We start from the raw sequence: 18,224 nt of genomic DNA on the forward strand, positions 1-18,224 counted from the left end.
TCATATATCACACAATGTATATATGCATGAAAATGCCATAGTTCTCATTAATATCTATAACAATTATACTTTATAAGTTAAACTGGATTTAAAATTTTGTAGACTTAATTGCCTATTCTTTTAGCAAAGTGTCTCTAACAAAGAAAGTTTCTGTCACTGCACTTGTAGGAGGAAGTTTTCCCTTGCAGAAAAGGAGTTGACAGGGTTAACTTCTATCTGTAAGAATCAGGTCACAGTTTTGTGTATCAAAGATGGCTTGACAACATGCTTAAAATTTCCTGAGTTTTACTGTTAATAAAGTTAAAAGAAAATCTAGCGCGAGCAGGCAGCGGCGCCACATTAAAGTGTGTGTGAAATGCGCGCTGGGCTTATCTCCACTCCGGATGCCTCTCTGAACCTATGTTCTACATTCTGAATCATGTGTATAAAGTTAAACATTGCAGAAAGGCATAACCTGATAGCGCAGATAAAATGAAGTTGAAGTTCAGTAACTAGCAAAGTTAGCCTACTTACGACATGTGTGTCTTCAGTATTCCTGTTTCCAATGTAATCGGACTACTTTGTGGGAAATTGAGTCTGCGAAAAATCTGGCTAGAATTTTAAACTACCAAAAAGGTTTAACTAGCAGTCATACTCCATCCTGTATTTTAACATACCAAAATTAATACCCAGTTTTAAAACAATTACTTGCAGGCAAAATTATTATCAATGCAGCAAGCCAGAGAAACTGCAATTGAACAGTACAAAAGGCTGGAAGAAGAAATCCAGACATTACGAGTTTACTACAGGTAAAACACTTTATACTTCAAGTAAATATTTTTTTGAGAAACTCCTGTACCTGATATTGTAATTGGGAGTGAAGAATTTGTCAATGAAATTAAGCTCTAAGGATTTAAAGGATTTTTATAATTTATAAATTACCTAAAATATTTTTAACTCTTTGTTTCTATGTTTAGTAAAATTTACGTTTACACCATTAAAATTTACATCCATTTATATAACCAGTTGTCTAAGTGATACCTGGTCAGTTGAAATATTTGCTCATCTAAATGCCACATCTAAAATTATGTGGTATGTGGTGTATGTGTGTGTGTGTGTCTGTGTGTGTATATATATATATATATGTGTGTGTGTGTGTGTGTGTGTGTGTGTATGTATAAATATGTTATGTATCATATATTATCAGCTTTCACTTTTTTCAGATTTCACCTTTTATAATATGCTATGAGAAAAAATGTCACCAAAGATACTTAACAAAATTATTTCATTTTCATTCTAGGACTAGTTATAGAAATAAATCTCGTAGTTAAAATTAACATTTTATATTAAAAGGAAAATATCAGAATGCATACTATACAATAAGAATCAATAATTGTTTTATGATACTTTTGTTTCAGGTTTCTGAGTAGTGTATGAGAGATGTATTTTAGATTATATGTAAAATATGGGAACTTGGTGGACTATGGTAAAAGAAATAGTTTAATATACTATGTCCTGTATGATTCTTGAATACTTAGTCTACAACTGACTACCTTAAGTGTGAAGTGTGAAAATCCATTGAGACTATTGGATTAATCTTTCACTGTATTTTTCTCAAACTAACATAGTCAAATGCCTAAAATGCAATTAAATCAAAACAAAATGTAAGTCATGTGCAATAGTGCAAGTACTGTGTCATGATATATGTGTGTGCTTCGTTATTAACACATTAAGTAGCAGCAAGCCTAGCAGTGCATGTATTAATAACTACAATCTTTTTAGAGGTGCTTATGAATGCTGTTCAGGAGGTAATTGCAAGTGCTATGGAATAAAAATGCCAGTCATTGCTGTCAGCACCGATGGCTCAAACACTGCTTTTGTTACCTGTATTCAGGATTGTAGGAGACACTGCACCTCCATGAGAGTTCTTGAAAAAGAAATTCTAATACTTTCCTAGCAAAAAACCAAGAAACCCTGACTTCAGATATACAGGACATCTGCAGTGGTTGTTTATTTCTATGGATTGAATTATGTTCCTCCCTGCAAAACCAGGCTGAACTTCCATAACTTTTTAATGTGACTTTATTTGAAGTAGGGTCATTACAGAGGGAAAAAGTGAAAATGAGGTCTTTCAGGTGAGCTTTGATTCAGCATGACAGGTGTTTTATAAGAAAGAAGTTTGTACAGAATCAGAGACACCAAAGAGACTCCTCATGAAGACATATGGGCAGAGGACAGCCATGTAGACTGCCCTCAGAATGCCAGCACTGAGTTTGTCTGGGAAAGACAACAGCACAGAGAGTGTAGCCCACTGACACCTGATTTCAGACTTCTTGTGTCCCTAATTGTTTTTTAAACCATCCAGAGTGTAGTACTTCATTATAGACTTGTAGAAAACTGCCACACATAAAATGCCACATGTTTGCCTGCACAATTGTAGTCAGGGTCTATAGGTTGGTGTGCAGGTAGGCAGACCCCAATGGCAATGGAGGATATCTTGCTGTCCCACTTTCTGTGGTTTGAATTGCACAGTGAATATTGCAGTATTTGTTTGGTTTTCATTCTACTCTTAATTATAACCAGCATTAGAATCATTTGATTTATTCACTAATAAATACAGATTTAGCTTCTATTACCCATCTCCAGCAACTCACAACTGAGATGGGGGACATATGGAATGTGTAACCATCGGAGGGTGGACTGGGAGGGGAATAAAATCTGGAGTGTGAATAAATAAATAAATAAATAAATAAATAAATAAATAATCACCTTAGAACTGCCTAAATCTGAGTTGCATAGCCTAAGTCTAAATAAAGAGTTAACAAATGCTGCTGTGAAGATACACTTTCCACGCCTACCGTTTCTACATTTTGCAGTTAGTCACACACTGGTCTTACAGAAATAACTCTGAAAGTCACTGGAACTGCCTTCTGTTAGACATCCTTCGCCGTCGGGATACGCAAGTTATAACTTCTCCTAGATTTCATCTTACCCCACTCAGAATAGCCGAAATCAGTAAAACAGATGACAGCCCATGGTGGTGAGGATGTGAAGAAAGCTAACACTTAATGATGGCTGTTGATGGTGAAACCTGGTACAGTCACTATGGAGAGACCACTGAGGAGGCTTCCCCAAAAGCTGGAAACCGATCTACCCCAGGTTGTACCTCTCGCGCGTTTAGGCATATACCCAAAAGACTGCATTTTGCTGCAGGGGTTCTTGCTCATCCCTGCTCATCCCTGCTCTATTCCTGATAGCTAGAAATAGGGGAAAGCCCAGATGTTGGCCAGCTATGAATAGATATTGGATGTGGCATATTGACACAATGGAATAACATTAACTTTTTAAGGAAAATGAAAATCACAGATCATTGGATGGAGCTAGAAGTAATCATTGAAATAAGTAACCCAGACACAGACAAAATGTTGCATGTTTTCAATAATATGTTGATATTAGCTTTTAATTTAGATATGTGTGTTTCCTTTAAAATATCCACATAGTCTAGGTAGTTCATAAGGGACCAGAAACAGGAAGGCTCTTTCATGGAAAGAGACATAGAATATAAATTAACAGATAAAGGAGAGACTAGATTAGGGAGATTAAATGAAGGGGCTGGTGAAAGGGCAGGTGTCTTAGAGTATTGCTGTGGAGACACCATGACCAAGGCAACTCTTGGAAAAGCAAGTATTTACCTGGTATCTAACTTAACAGTTTGAGAGGGTGAGTCTGTTATCACCACTGCAGGGAGCAGAGCAGCAGGCAGGCATGGTGCTGGAGCAGTAGCTCAGAGCTTTACATCTTGATCCACGGGCAGCAAGCAGAGACCACTGGGCCTGAAATCTCTCTTGAAATCTCAGAGCCGACCCTGAATCATACACCTACTCCAACAAGGCTCCACCATCTTCTTTGTTTCTCCTTTTATTGAAAATAGGTTTTTTTTCTTACATAATATATTGATTACAGTCCCCTACCCCTTTACTCCTCCCAGTTCCTCCACATCTCATTTCCCATCTGGATCCATTCCCTTTCAGTCCCTCATTAGAAAGCAAACAAGCTTCTAAGGCATAGTAATACAATATGATATGATATAATATGGTAAGATAAGATAAAATAGAAATTAATATATTAGAATTAGACAAAACAAGCGAACAGAAGGAAAAGAGCACAAGAGAAGTCACAAGATACAGAAACCTACTCATTCAAACACTTGGAAAAAACAACCTCTGAACTGGAAGACATAAAGCACGCACCGTGGACCTGGTCCGACCCGTGCAGGTCCTGCACGGGCTCCCTCTGGTCTGTGTGCTCATGTGGGCTCCCTCTGGTCTGTGTGCTCATGTGAGTTTTGGTCATGTTGTTTCCTGGTGTCCACCGTCTCCTATGGCTCTTACATGCTTTCTGCCTCCGCTTTCTTTTGGTCCCTTGAGCTCTGAGGGGATGGAGTTGATGGAGACATCCCCTTTAGAGCTGATTGTCCCCAGGTCTCTCACTCTCTGCATGTGATCTGGCCGTAGGTCTCCTTATTTTCTCCCATCTGCTACTGGGCAGGGCACTTTCTATGAATATAACAGAATGTCCTCAGGATCATTTCAACACAGTTTTTTTTAGACCAGTATTGTTTGGTTTTACCATAGGTCCCTGGGCTGTCTAGTCCCTGATTCTTAGCCACCCAAGTAGTGTCAGGTATGAGTACCATCTTGTGGAGTGATCTTTAAGTCAAATCAGATCTGATTGGTCACTCCCACAAATTTTGAGTCACCATTGCCCTAGTAAATCTTTCAGGCAGGATACCATTATAGGCCCAAGGGTTTGTTGCTGGCTTGGTCTTTGCATTTCTCCCTGGGTAGGATGCAGAGTACCTTCCTATGCCAAAGAAGCTAGAATGTAGGAGTGAAGGCTCTACGTAGACACCAGTCGTATGGGTGTTCTCTTCAGCAATAGGGCCTTGATGTGAGTTTGTGGAGAGTAAACTACAGTCTTGGCAGCTAATCCTTCTAATCCGCTTCAGAGTTCACCAACCAGGAACTAAGCGTGCAAATATACGAGTAAGGCGGCCATTCCCATTCAAATCAGCATTGCAGGAGAACAGAGGAAATATATAGGGGTCTAACTAACAATAAAGGCCTTTCTGAAAAGGCATATGAAAATTTAGTACTCTAAAAGTATCCTAACATGAAACTAATTTAAATTATAAGGGAAAAGATATGCCCCAACTAGATGCTTTGCCTACCAAGTAAAACCTGCAGAATCAGGAATGTAAATCTTGTTGAACCATTGGCCAATGCCTCTAAATATTACAGGCTGTTGCCAAGGCTACTGGTTGCCCACTTCAACTTGACATCTAGGCTCTATTGGTAAAGACACCCCTTAGTAATGTCATTAACCATGGAGAAATCACACTGGTGCTCAATTAAAAACGTCAACCCCAAGAAAGTATAAGCCATAGTGTTGAGAGTTACTGTACATACTACCAGAGTAGACAGACAGTCGTCAGGCTCGCCTAGCTAGGAAATCTTCCTCCTCCACCGTGACGTGCCGCAACATACTGGTGCACTCATGCTGCAGGTGTTACAAGCTCAGTCACCCACGGTTCTGTTAGATTAAAGGCCCACTAGGTGAAATGGAACTCACTCTGACACTCTTAATGAGGCAAAGTACCTGAGACTGTAGGCATAAATTCTGGCCGTGGGGGGCACCTATTCTGCTAAAAGAGCATAGAAGTAACAGGATTCCTAATGCCATGCTGCCACACCAGTAGAGCAGTGTATCACTTCAACCCTACCCGAGAAGCTTCTTCTTGCAGTTGAGGGAAATAAACACAGAGACCACAACTAGACATAATGCACGAAGCTACCAGAGACAAGAAACACTCAACACTAAATTAAATGTCTCCACCAAACTCCTTTCCTCAAAGCTCAGAGATCAATTTGAAGATGAGGCAGACCAATTGTAAGGTAGTGGATGGTGCCTAGGAAACAGCATTTTCTTTACTTTTTTATGTATTTATTCATTTTGTATGTTAGTACACTGGAGCTGCAGACACACCAGAAGAGGGCACCAGATCCCATTACAGATGGTTGTGAGCCACCATGTGCTTGCTGGGAATTGAACTCAGGACCTCGGGAAGAGCAGTCAGTGCTTTTAACTGCTAAGCCATCTCTCCAGCCCCTGAAACAGCATTTTCAATACACAGTAATGCTGATGTTCATACGAATCACAGAAATTATAGTAGCATGTGCAGGAGCCGCACAAATTCAAGCCAGACATAATCCCACTCAGAAAAGAGGAAGTCGCACAAAGTAAATAACCGAGAATCTATTTACAATTGATACCTCCTGGGAAGGGAAGCACATCTGACCCTCAGTTATCTCTGACTTCATTCGTTAATATTTCCAAGCTTGGCTCAGTCCAGCCACACTTGGCTATTACCACAGGCATTTCTTTCTTTTGTTCTTTCTTCCCTTTTTTTAAATTGCTCATTCCTTTTACTGAATGCCTCTTTGTTTTTGTTTTTGTTTTTTTATTTTTTTTTACTTTTTATTAATCATTCCAGTTGTTTACATCTCAAATGATAACCCTCTTCCCAGTTACCCCTCTAAAATGCCCCATCCCACATCTGCCCTCTTCCTCCTTCCTTTTGTCTCTATGAGAGTGCTCCCCTCACCCACCCACCCTACCTCACCATTCCAGCATCTCCCTACACTGGAGCAACAAGCCTCCACAGGACCAAGGGCCCCCCTCCCATTGATGTCAGACAAGGCCATCCTCTGCTACATATGTATCTGGAGTCTTCCTGTACACTCCTTGGTTGGTAGTCTAGTCACTGGGACTACTGGGTGGTCCAGACAGTCAACATTGTTCTTCCTAAGGAGTTGCAAGGACAGAGCAGGAGCAAGAAGGCAAGAGTAAGAGAGAGCAGATGGGGTGAGCAGCCCTTTTGTAGTGAGTCAGGCACACCTGCCTTGCCAGGTGACTGTGGGGCAAGGCTTAGACAAAATGTTAACAGATGTGTATGCATACAGGATGGATTCCTAGGTCGGGTGGTCCCTGGATGGCCTTCTTCAGTCTCTGCTCTGTTTTTGTTGTTGTTATTGTTGTTTGTTTTGTTTTGTTTTGTTTTGTTTGTCCCTGTCTTTCCTTTGGACAAGAACATTTCTGGGTTAAAAACTTTGAGTGGGTGGGTGGCCCCATCCCTTGACTACTAGAGGTAGTCTCTATAGGTTCTGTCTCCTCTTTGCTGCACAATCCTGCTAAAGTAATACCTGTTGGGTCCTGGGAGCCTCTCTCTTCTGTGGTGTCTGCGACCCTCCAGTGGCTATCCCCAATTTCTCATCCCCTACTGCTACATATTTTTATTCAATTTCCTGACCCTCTGTACCTCTCTCCTGTCCTCCCTGGTACTTGATACTGTCCCCCCTTATTTCCTCCCTCTGCTATCCCTCCCTGGTCCCCCTCCCTCCACAAGAAGGTCACCCTTCTGCAATCATCCTGTTCCCCCATCAATGCAGGACCGAAGCACCCACACCCTGGTCTTCCTTCCTCCTAAGCTCCCTGTGGTCTGTTGGTTGTATCATGCATTGTGAGCTTCTAGGCGAATATCCACTTCTCAGTGAGCACATACCATGTGCATTCTTTTGTGTCTATCACAGACATTTCTAAGCATGATTTCTCTGCAATTCACCCAGAAGGCCACTGCAGTCTGTTCTTTTGTTCAAGTATCCCTGACCACACTATCAAGAATAACCTGTCCCCTCATTATATCCATCTCTTAACTATTGCACTTTTCTTTTTTTCATAATCGTGATACTAGACTCTATTTTCTTTGTTCGTTGTTCTCTAGAGTAAGTTCTTCAAGAAGAAAGCTTTCTATTTGTTTGTTGTAATATCCTGTAATAGATCAATAATTGGTAAATATTTGATGTTCAACATAGTTTTTAGGGAGGGAGATAAATATGTATACGCTGAAGAATCTACTTTCCAATTTTTACACTGATTTACAGTTCATATTAATAATGTGATGAATGTTGAGCTTCACCTTTATGTGCCAGAATGACTTTACAAGCAAGAATCTGTATCACAAAGGAGTTTATAGATAAGTTAGAAACTATTGAGGTCCTTGACTTCAGTCCAATAGTTAGGTGTAAGGATCTACTTCTGTCTCAGTCAGCTGCTGATAGGGTCTCTCAGGACAGCTATGCTAGGCTTCTGTCTGTAAGCACATCATAGCGTAGTAGTGTAAGGCCTTGGTGTCCACCCCCATGAGATGGATCCCAAGTTGGGCCAGTCATTAGACTGGCTTTCCTTCAGGCTGTTGGCTTTTGTCCCTGCAGTTCTTTTAGACAGAAACGATTCTGGGTCGGGAATTTCGTCCCTCCACTTGAGGCCTTGTCTATCTACTCGAGGTGGACTCTTCAAGTTCCCTTTTCCCAGCGTTGAGCATCTTGGCTAAGGTCTCCCCCAGTGAGTCCTGAGAGTCTCTCACCTCCTGGGTCTCTGGTACTTTCTAAAGAGTCCCCCACCTCCCGCTCCCTAAGGCTGCTTATTTCCATTGATTCTCTTGGCCCTTTGGGCTTCTTTCCTGTCCCTACCCCCAATATCTGATCCCATTCCCCCTTTTCCCCCCTCTCCCCTCTTCCACTCACGTCCCTCCCTCCCTCCCTCTGCCTCCTCTAAGTGAGACTGAAGCCTCCTCACTTGGGCATTTCTGCTTCTTACACTTATGATCTGTGGGTTGCATCCTAAGTATTCTGTACTTTTTTGGCTAATATCTACTTATTAGTGAGTACATACCATGCATGTCCTTTTGGGTCTGAGTTACCTCACTCAGGATATTTTCTAGTTCCATCCATTTGCCTGCAAAATTCATGATGCCCTCATTTTTTAATAGCTAAATAGTATTCCATTGTGTAAATGAACCACATTTTCTGTGTCCATTCTTTGGTTGAGGGACATCTGGGTTCTTTCCAGCTTCTGGCTATCACAGATAAGGCTGCTATGAACAGAGTAGAGCATGTATCCTTGTGGTATGGTGGGGCAACTTTTGGGTATATGCCCAAGAGTGGTGTAGCTGGGTCTTTAGGTAGAACTATTTCCACTTTTTTGAAGAACCTCCAGATTGATTCCCAGAGTGGTTGTACAAGTTTACAATCTTACCAGCAATGGAGGAGTTTTCCTTTCTCCACATCCTTGCCAGCATGTGCTGTCACCTGAGTTTTTGATTCTGATTGGTGTGAAGTAGAATCTCAGGGTCATTTTGATTTGCATTTCTCTGATAACTAAGGACATTTCTTCTCAACCATTTGAGATTCTTCTGTTGTGAATTCTCTGTTTAGCTCTGTACTCTGTTTTTAAATTGGATTATTTGGGTTTGGGGAGGTTAGCTTCTTGAGTTCTTTATATATTTTGGATATTAATAGCTAATAATTGGAATTGTTTTTTTTTATTTTTTTATTAACTTGAGTATTTCTTATATACATTTCAAGTGTTATTCCCTTTCCCGGTTTCCAGGCAAACATCCCCCTCCCCCCTCCCCTTCCTTATGGGTGTTCCCCTCCCAACCCTCCCTCCATTGCCGCCCTCCCCCCATAGACTAGTTCACTGGGGGTTCAGTCTTAGCAGGACCCAGGGCTTCCCCTTCCACTGGTGCTCTTACTAGGATATTCATTGCTACCTATGGGGTCAGAGTCCAGGGTCAGTCCATGTATAGTCTTTAGGTAGTGGCTTAGTCCCTGGAAGCTCTGGTTGCTTGGCATTGTTGTACTTTTGGGGTCTCGAGCCCCTTCAAGCTCTTCCAGTTCTTTCTCTGATTCTTTCAATAGGGGACCTATTCTCAGTTCAGTGGTTTGCTGCTGGCATTCACCTCTGTATTTGCTGTATTCTGGCTGTGTCTCTCAGGAGAGATCTACATCCGGCTCCTGTCGGTCTGCACTTCTTTGCTTCATCCATCTTGTCTAATTGGGTGGCTGTATATGTATGGGCCACATGTGGGGCAGGCTCTGAATGGGTGTTCCTTCAGTCTCTGTTTTAATCTTTGCCTCTCCCTTCCCTGCCAAGGGTATTCTTTTTCCTCATTTAAAGAAGGAGTGAAGCATTCACATTTTGATCATCCGTCTTGAGTTTCCTTTGTTCTAGGGATCTAGGGTAATTCAAGCATTTGGGCTAATAGCCACTTATCAGTGAGTGCATACCATGTATGTCTTTCTGTGATTGGGTTAGCTCATTCAGGATGATATTTTCCAGTTCCAACCATTTGCCTACGAATTTCATAAACTCGTTGTTTTTGATAGCTGAGTAATATTCCATTGTGTAGATGTACCACATTTTCTGTATCCATTCCTCTGTTGAAGGGCATCTGGGTTCTTTCCAGCTTCTGGCTATTATAAATAAGGCTGCGATGAACATAGTGGAGCACGTGTCTCTATTATATGTTGAGGCATCTTTTGGGTATATGCCCAAGAGAGGTATAGCTGGATCCTCAGGCAGTTCAATGTCCAATTTTCTGAGGAACCTCCAGACTGATTTCCAGAATGGTTTTACCAGTCTGCAATCCCACCAACAATGGAGGAGTGTTCCTCTTTCTCCACATCCTCGCCAGCATCTGCTGTCACCTGAGTTTTTGATCTTAGCCATTCTCACTGGTGTGAGGTGAAATCTCAGGGTTGTTTTGATTTGCATTTCCCTTATGACTAAAGATGTTGAACATTTCTTTAGGTGTTTCTCAGCCATTTGGCATTCCTCAGCTGTGAATTCTTTGTTTAGCTCTGAACCCCATTTTTCAATAAGGTTATTTGTTTCCCTGCGGTCTAACTTCTTGAGTTCTTTGTATATTTTGGATATAAGGCCTCTATCTGTTGTAGGATTGGTAAAGATCTTTTCCCAATCTGTTGGTTGCCGTTTTGTCCTAACCACAGTGTCCTTTGCCTTACAGAAGCTTTGCAGTTTTATGAGATCCCATTTGTCGATTCTTGATCTTAGAGCATAAGCCATTGGTGTTTTGTTCAGGAAATTTTTTCCAGTGCCCATGTGTTCCAGATGCTTCCCTAGTTTTTCTTCTATTAGTTTGAGTGTGTCTGGTTTGATGTGGAGGTCCTTGATCCACTTGGACTTAAGCTTTGTACAGGGTGATAAGCATGGATCGATCTGCATTCTTCTACATGTTGCCCTCCAGTTGAACCAGCACCATTTGCTGAAAATGCTATCTTTTTTCCATTGGATGGTTTTGGCTCCTTTGTCAAAAATCAAGTGACCATAGGTGTGTGGGTTCATTTCTGTGTCTTCAGTTCTATTCCATTGGTCTATCTGTCTGTCTCTGTACCAATACCATGCAGTTTTTATCACTATTGCTCTGTAATACTGCTTGAGTTCAGGGATAGTGATTCCCCCTGAAGTCCTTTTATTGTTGAGGATAGCTTTAGCTATCCTGGGTTTTTTGTTATTCCAGATGAATTTGCAAATTGTTCTGTCTAACTCTTTGAAGAATTGGATTGGTATTTTGATGGGGATTGCATTGAATCTGTAGATTGCTTTTGGTAAAATGGCCATTTTTACTATATTAATCCTGCCAATCCATGAGCATGGGAGATCTTTCCATCTTCTGAGGTCTTCTTCAATTTCTTTCCTCAGTGTCTTGAAGTTCTTATTGTACAGATCTTTTACTTGCTTGGTTAAAGTCACACCGAGGTACTTTATATTATTTGGGTCTATTATGAAGGGTGTCGTTTCCCTAATTTCTTTCTCTGCTTGTTTCTCTTTTGTATAGAGGAAGGCAACTGATTTATTTGAGTTAATTTTATACTCAGCCACTTTGCTGAAGTTGTTTATCAGCTTTAGTAGTTCTCTGGTGGAACTTTTGGGATCACTTAAATATACTATCATGTCATCTGCAAATAGTGATATTTTAACCTCTTCTTTTCCGATCTGTATCCCCTTGATCTCCTTTTGTTGTCTGATTGCTCTGGCTAGAACTTCAAGAACTATATTGAATAAGTAGGGAGAGAGTGGGCAGCCTTGTCTAGTCCCTGATTTTAGTGGGATTGCTTCAAGTTTCTCTCCATTTAGTTTACTGTTGGCAACTGGTTTGCTGTATATGGCTTTTACTATGTTTAGGTATGGGCCTTGAATTCCTATTCTTTCCAGGACTTTTATCATGAAGGGGTGTTGAATTTTGTCAAATGCTTTCTCAGCGTCTAATGAAATGATTATGTGGTTTTGTTCTTTCAGTTTGTTTATATAATGGATCACGTTGATGGTTTTCCGTATATTAAACCATCCCTGCATGCCTGGGATGAAGCCTACTTGATCATGGTGGATGATTGTTTTGATGTGCTCTTGAATTCGGTTTGCCAGAATTTTATTGAGTATTTTTGCGTCGATATTCATAAGGGAAATTGGTCTGAAGTTCTCTTTCTTTGTTGGGTCTTTGTGTGGTTTAGGTATAAGAGTAATTGTGGCTTCGTAGAAGGAATTCGGTAGGGCTCCATCTGTTTCAATTTTGTGGAATAGTTTGGATAATATTGGTATGAGGTCTTCTATGAAGGTTTGATAGAATTCTGCACTAAACCTGTCTGGACCTGGGCTCTTTTTGGTTGGGAGACCTTTAATGACTGCTTCTATTTCCTTAGGAGTTATGGGGTTGTTTAACTGGTTTATCTGTTCCTGATTTAACTTCGATACCTGGTATCTGTCTAGGAAATTGTCCATTTCCTGAAGATTTTCAAATTTTGTTGAATATAGGTTTTTATAGTAAGATCTGATGATTTTTTGAATTTCCTCTGAATCTGTAGTTATGTCTCCCTTTTCATTTCTGATTTTGTTAATTTGGACGCACTCTCTGTGTCCTCTCGTTAGTCTGGCTAAGGGTTTATCTATCTTGTTGATTTTCTCAAAGAACCAACTTTTGGTTCTGTTGATTCTTTCTATGGTCCTTTTTGTTTCTACTTGCTTGATTTCAGCTCTGAGTTTGATTATTTCCTGCCTTCTACTCCTCCTGGGTGTATTTGCTTCTTTTTGTTCTAGAGCTTTTAGGTGTGCTGTCAAGCTGCTGACATATGCTCTTTCCTGTTTCTTTCTGCAGACACTCAGCGCTATGAGTTTTCCTCTTAGCACAGCTTTCATTGTGTCCCATAAGTTTGAGTATGTTGTATCTTCATTTTCATTAAATTCTAAAAAGTTTTTAATTTCTTTCTTTATTTCTTCCTTGACCAGGTTATCATTGAGTAGAGCATTGTTCAATTTCCACGTACATGTGGGCATTCTTCCCTTATTGTTATTGAAGACCAGTTTTAGCCCGTGGTGGTCCGATAGCACGCATGGGATTATTTCTATCTTTCTGTACCTGTTGAGGCCCGTTTTTTGACCAATTATATGGTCAATTTTGGAGAAAGTACCATGAGGAGCTGAGAAGAAGGTATATCCTTTTGCTTTAGGATAGAATGTTCTATAAATATCCGTTAAGTCCATTTGGCTCATGACTTCTCTTAGTCTGTCGACATCACTGTTTAATTTCTGTTTCCATGATCTGTCCATTGATGAGAGTGGGGTGTTGAAATCTCCCACTATTATTGTGTGAGGTGCAATGTGTGTTTTGAGCTTTAGTAAGGTTTCTTTTACGTATGTAGGTGCCCTTGTATTTGGGGCATAGATATTTAGGATTGAGAGTTCATCTTGGTGGATTTTTCCTTTGATGAATATGAAGTGTCCTTCCTTATCTTTTTTGATGACTTTTAGTTGAAAATTGATTTTATTTGATATTAGAATGGCTACTCCAGCTTGCTTCTTCTGACCATTTGCTTGGAAAGTTGTTTTCCAACCTTTCACTCTGAGGTAGTGTCTGTCTTTGTCTCTGAGGTGTGTTTCCTGTAGGCAGCAGAATGCAGGGTCCTCGTTGCGTATTCATTTTGTTAATCTATGTCTTTTTATTGGGGAGTTGAGGCCATTGATATTGAGAGATATTAAGGAATAGTGATTATTGTTTCCCTTTATATTCATATTTGGATGTGAGGTTATGTTTGTGTGCTTTCATTCTCTTTGTTTTGTTGCCAAGACGATTAGTTTCTTGCTTCTTCTAGGGTATAGCTTGCCTCCTTATGTTGGGCTTTACCATTTATTATCCTTTGTAGTGCTGGATTTGTGGAAAGATATTGTGTAAATTTGGTTTTGTCATGGAATATCTTGGTTTCTCCATCAATGTTAATTGAGAGTTTTGCTGGATACAGTAACCTGGGCTGGCATTTGTGTTCTCTTAGGGTCTGTATGACATCAGTCCAGGATCTTCTGGCCTTCATAGTTTCTGGCGAGAAGTCTGGTGTGATTCTGATAGGTCTCCCTTTATATGTTACTTGACCTTTTTCCCTTACTGCTTTTAATATTCTTTCTTTATTTTGTGCGTTTGGTGTTTTGACAATTATGTGACGGGAGGTGTTTCTTTTCTGGTCCAATCTATTTGGAGTTCTGTAGGCTTCTTGTATGTCTATGGGTATCTCTTTTTTTAGGTTAGGGAAGTTTTCTTCTATGATTTTGTTGAAGATATTTACTGGTCCTTTGAGCTGGGAGTCTTCACTCTCTTCTATACCTATTATCCTTAGGTTTGATCTTCTCATTGAGTCCTGGATTTCCTGTATGTTTTGAACCAGTAGCTTTTTCCGCTTTACATTATCTTTGACAGTTGAGTCAATGATTTCTATGGAATCTTCTGCTCCTGAGATTCTCTCTTCCATCTCTTGTATTCTGTTGGTGAAGCTTGTATCTACAGCTCCTTGTCTCTTCTTTTGGTTTTCTATATCCAGGGTTGTTTCCATGTGTTCTTTCTTGATTGCTTCTATTTCCATTTTTAATTCCTTCAACTGTTTGATTGTGTTTTCCTGGAATTCTTTCAGGGATTTTTGTGTCTCCTCTCTATGGGCTTCTACTTGTTTATTTATGTTTTCCTGAAATTCTTTCAGGGATTTTTGCGATTCTTTCAGGCATTTTTGCGATTCCTCTCTGTAGGCTTCTACTTGTTCTCTAAGGGAGTTCTTCATGTCTTTCTTGAAGTCCTCCAGAATCATGATCAAATATGATTTTGAAACTAGATCTTGCTTTTCTGGTGTGTTTGGATATTCCGTGTTTGCTTTGGTGGGAGAATTGGGCTCCGATGATGCCATGTAGTCTTGGTTTCTGTTGCTTGTGTTCCTGCGCTTGCCTCTCGCCATCAGATTATCTCTAGTGTTACTTTGTTCTGCTATTTCTGACAGTGGCTAGACTGTCCTATAAGCCTGTGTGTCAGGAGTGCTGTAGACCTGTTTTCCTCTCTTTCAGTCAGTTATGGGGACAGAGTGTTCTGCTTTCGGGCGTGTAGTTTTTCCTCTCTACAGGTCTTCAGCTGTTCCTGTGGGCCTGTGTCTTGAGTTCACCAGGCAGCTTTCTTGCAGCAGAAAATTTGGTCTTACCTGTGGTCCTGAGGCTCAAGTTCGCTCGTGGGGTGCTGCCCACGGGCTCTCTGCAGAGGCAGCAACCAGGAAGACCTGTGCCGCCCCTTCCGGGAGCTTCAGTGCACCAGGGTTCCAGATGGTCTTTGGCTTTTTCCTCTGGCGTCCTAGATGTGTGTGCAGGGAGCAGTCTCTTCTGGTTTCCCAGGCTTGTCTGCCTCTCTGAAGGTTTAGCTCTCCCTCCCACGGGATTTGGGTGCAGAGAACTAATAATTGGAATTGTTAAAGAACATTTTCACCATTAATTTCCAAAGCAGTGACTTGCAATGGTAGCACACAGTACAAGATATAATAAACTGACATCCTTAAGCTACCCTTGATGTATATAAACTTCTAATATCACTGCTATCACAAAGAGCTAAGTCAATATTGACTAAAGATGTGGATGGTAGTCTAGCAAGACTTTTAAGATCAGGCAGGACTGGCAGGACTGGCAGGACCAGCGGACATCCTGGACTTGCCTTGTTGTTTTGTCATGGTGCTCTTCTCCATGGATGTCGTCCAGAAGGATACATGTTTACCTGCAGTCAGACTTTTAAATGTGTAAATGTTCTCGGTTCAGTTACATGTGAAATAATGTTCTCTTTGTATCTTAAAGTATACTTGTTCTATAGTGTTAACAATGGCATTAACAGAAGTTCATTAGTTAAAATGAATTTAATTTTTTTCATAATTACAAACAAAATCAGATCATGTTAAGCCAGATAACGTTATTGTGCTTCCCTTAAAATCCCATACCTAGGGGGATTGGGGATTTAGCTCAGTGGTAGAGTGCTTACCTAGCAAGTGCAAGGCCGTGGTTTCAGTCCCCAGCAACGAAAAAAGAGTTTAAAAAAAAATTCCATACCTCGGATAGGAGATAATTTCCGCTTACTACCATGTTTTTAAGGTTTGGATGGACATTATATTCTCCTTCTATGTTCACAAGGACTCATGTCTATTAGTACTCCTTTAATAAGTACCAGTCATTTCTTCAAAGGCTTTTAAAGCCTGCTTGTTCTGACTGAAACCACAAATACACAACATTCAATTGGCTATAAAACAGGAAGTTCAAATGTATAAGCATTTATAATTTTAACTGAATAATGTTTTAGTTCACAAAAGGTCTAGGTGTTCTGTCAAGTTTGGCTAACTATTTTGAACAAAAAATTTCCTAAACATCAATTGTATGAGGCAAAGTAAAAACTGATGTGTTCTAGGACACCGCCCCCTGAACACCTTAGACTCTGACATGAAGATGATGTCACAGCCTGCTTCCTAAAGCTGATGTTTGCTCAGCATTTTATTGGTACATACTTTGTTTTTCATTCATTCTTTTCCTGTGGTATAATGTTCTAATTCAAAATGAACACTACAGTAAGACAGATGGTGTGTGTTCTTTCTAGAAAATGACCTTTGACAGGTAATTAACCTCTCAAAGCCTCAATTTCCTGACATGTTAAATAGGAATTCTAGTTAGACTGCCTCATTGTCAAGATTAATCAAGTGAAAGGACACATCTGTAACTTACTCTGCAGTAAGTAGACCCAGAGAGCTGAGCCATCATCATCCTCACAGCAAGCTTAGATTGCTGGGGGGGGGGGTTGTTTTGTTTTGTTTTATTTTTTCATTTTTAATTTTTCTTTTCCTTTATTGGATATTTTCTTTTTTACATTTCAAATGTTATCCCCTTTCTGGGTTTCTACTCAGGAAACCTCCTATTCCATCCCCCTCCCCTGCCTCCATGAGGGTGCTCCACCCCCTCCCACCCACTCCCTCCTTCCCCTTCACTGGGCATCACACCGTCCCAGGACCACGGGGCCTTTCCTCCACTTGTCCCTGACAAGGCCGTAGTCTGCTACGTATGCAGCGGGAGCCATGGGCCCTCCGCTCTTCGCATTGGAGGTTTGTGCTGGACAAGTGTGTCTGCTTTGTTCTGTTTAGCTTTTTAGTGTTTTTGAGTCTGAATGCAATGGAACTAGAGAACAGAATCACTGAAGTTTTCTTTGAGAACAGATTTTTACTGGAATTTGTTTGTTTTTCTCCTTGTAAGGCACTTTAAGACTCTTCAGTCTGGAGAGAGAGCTCACTGCTGAAATACTGTTGTACAAGAGCCACAGAACGCATGTGAAAGAGCAGGATGCTCTGCTGTGCATCTGTACCCAGCACAGGGTGGGGGAGGGGCCAGGACCTGCTGGCCACCCATTCTGGCCAAAACAGAGTTCAGATTCAGTGAGGCATCCTATCTCAAAAGTAAAACTGCAGAATCTCACACACACACACACACACACACACACACACACACACACACACACACACACACATTTATTCATGGATTGGAAAGGTACCAGAATATCACAGCAGTAGAAGAAAACATAGCATGAAGAAAATAATCGAAAACAGTTTTTAAATGTCATAATGAAATTGGATAGCTTGCATGCTATTTAAAATAAATAAATTAGGTCATCAGAATGAGAAGTTTTTAAACCAAAAAGATAAAATTTGACCAAAATGGTGTCTTGAACTCTGCTTTAGCCTGTTGTGATTCACAGTTTATTCTCATGAGACCTTTATTTTTTTTTTTATGCAGGGATAATTTAATGCTCAGACATCTGTGGAAAAATATCAAGTTAGCAACGTTTATCCTTTTCAATTTAGCAAAAAACTCTCATGGATTGCACCACTAATGTTTCCAGTTCTCACTACCTTGTATCTTAGAGTTTGGTGCAAGAGTTCCCTGTGGTTATCTCGTCTGAATCTTAGTGCACATGGAAAACAGAATCACAATGAGACGATCAGGTG

General features: G+C 40.5%; 1 protein-coding gene across 7 annotated transcripts in view; it reads left to right on the top strand.

Annotated features, from left to right (window-relative positions):
* Mipol1 (mirror-image polydactyly 1) overlaps positions 1 to 18,224 on the top strand; it is a 335,084-nt gene that overhangs the window by 241,031 nt on the left and 75,829 nt on the right. For all 7 annotated transcript variants that reach the window (NM_001399384.2, XM_008764677.3, XM_039113186.2 and 4 more), the window contains one exon: positions 694 to 788. In NM_001399384.2, the coding sequence (NP_001386313.1) occupies positions 694 to 788 (95 nt within the window). The remainder of the gene's footprint in view (positions 1 to 693; positions 789 to 18,224) is intronic.

This window comes from Rattus norvegicus, chromosome 6, assembly GCF_036323735.1.
Source record: "Rattus norvegicus strain BN/NHsdMcwi chromosome 6, GRCr8, whole genome shotgun sequence".
Lineage (NCBI taxonomy): Eukaryota > Metazoa > Chordata > Mammalia > Rodentia > Muridae > Rattus > Rattus norvegicus.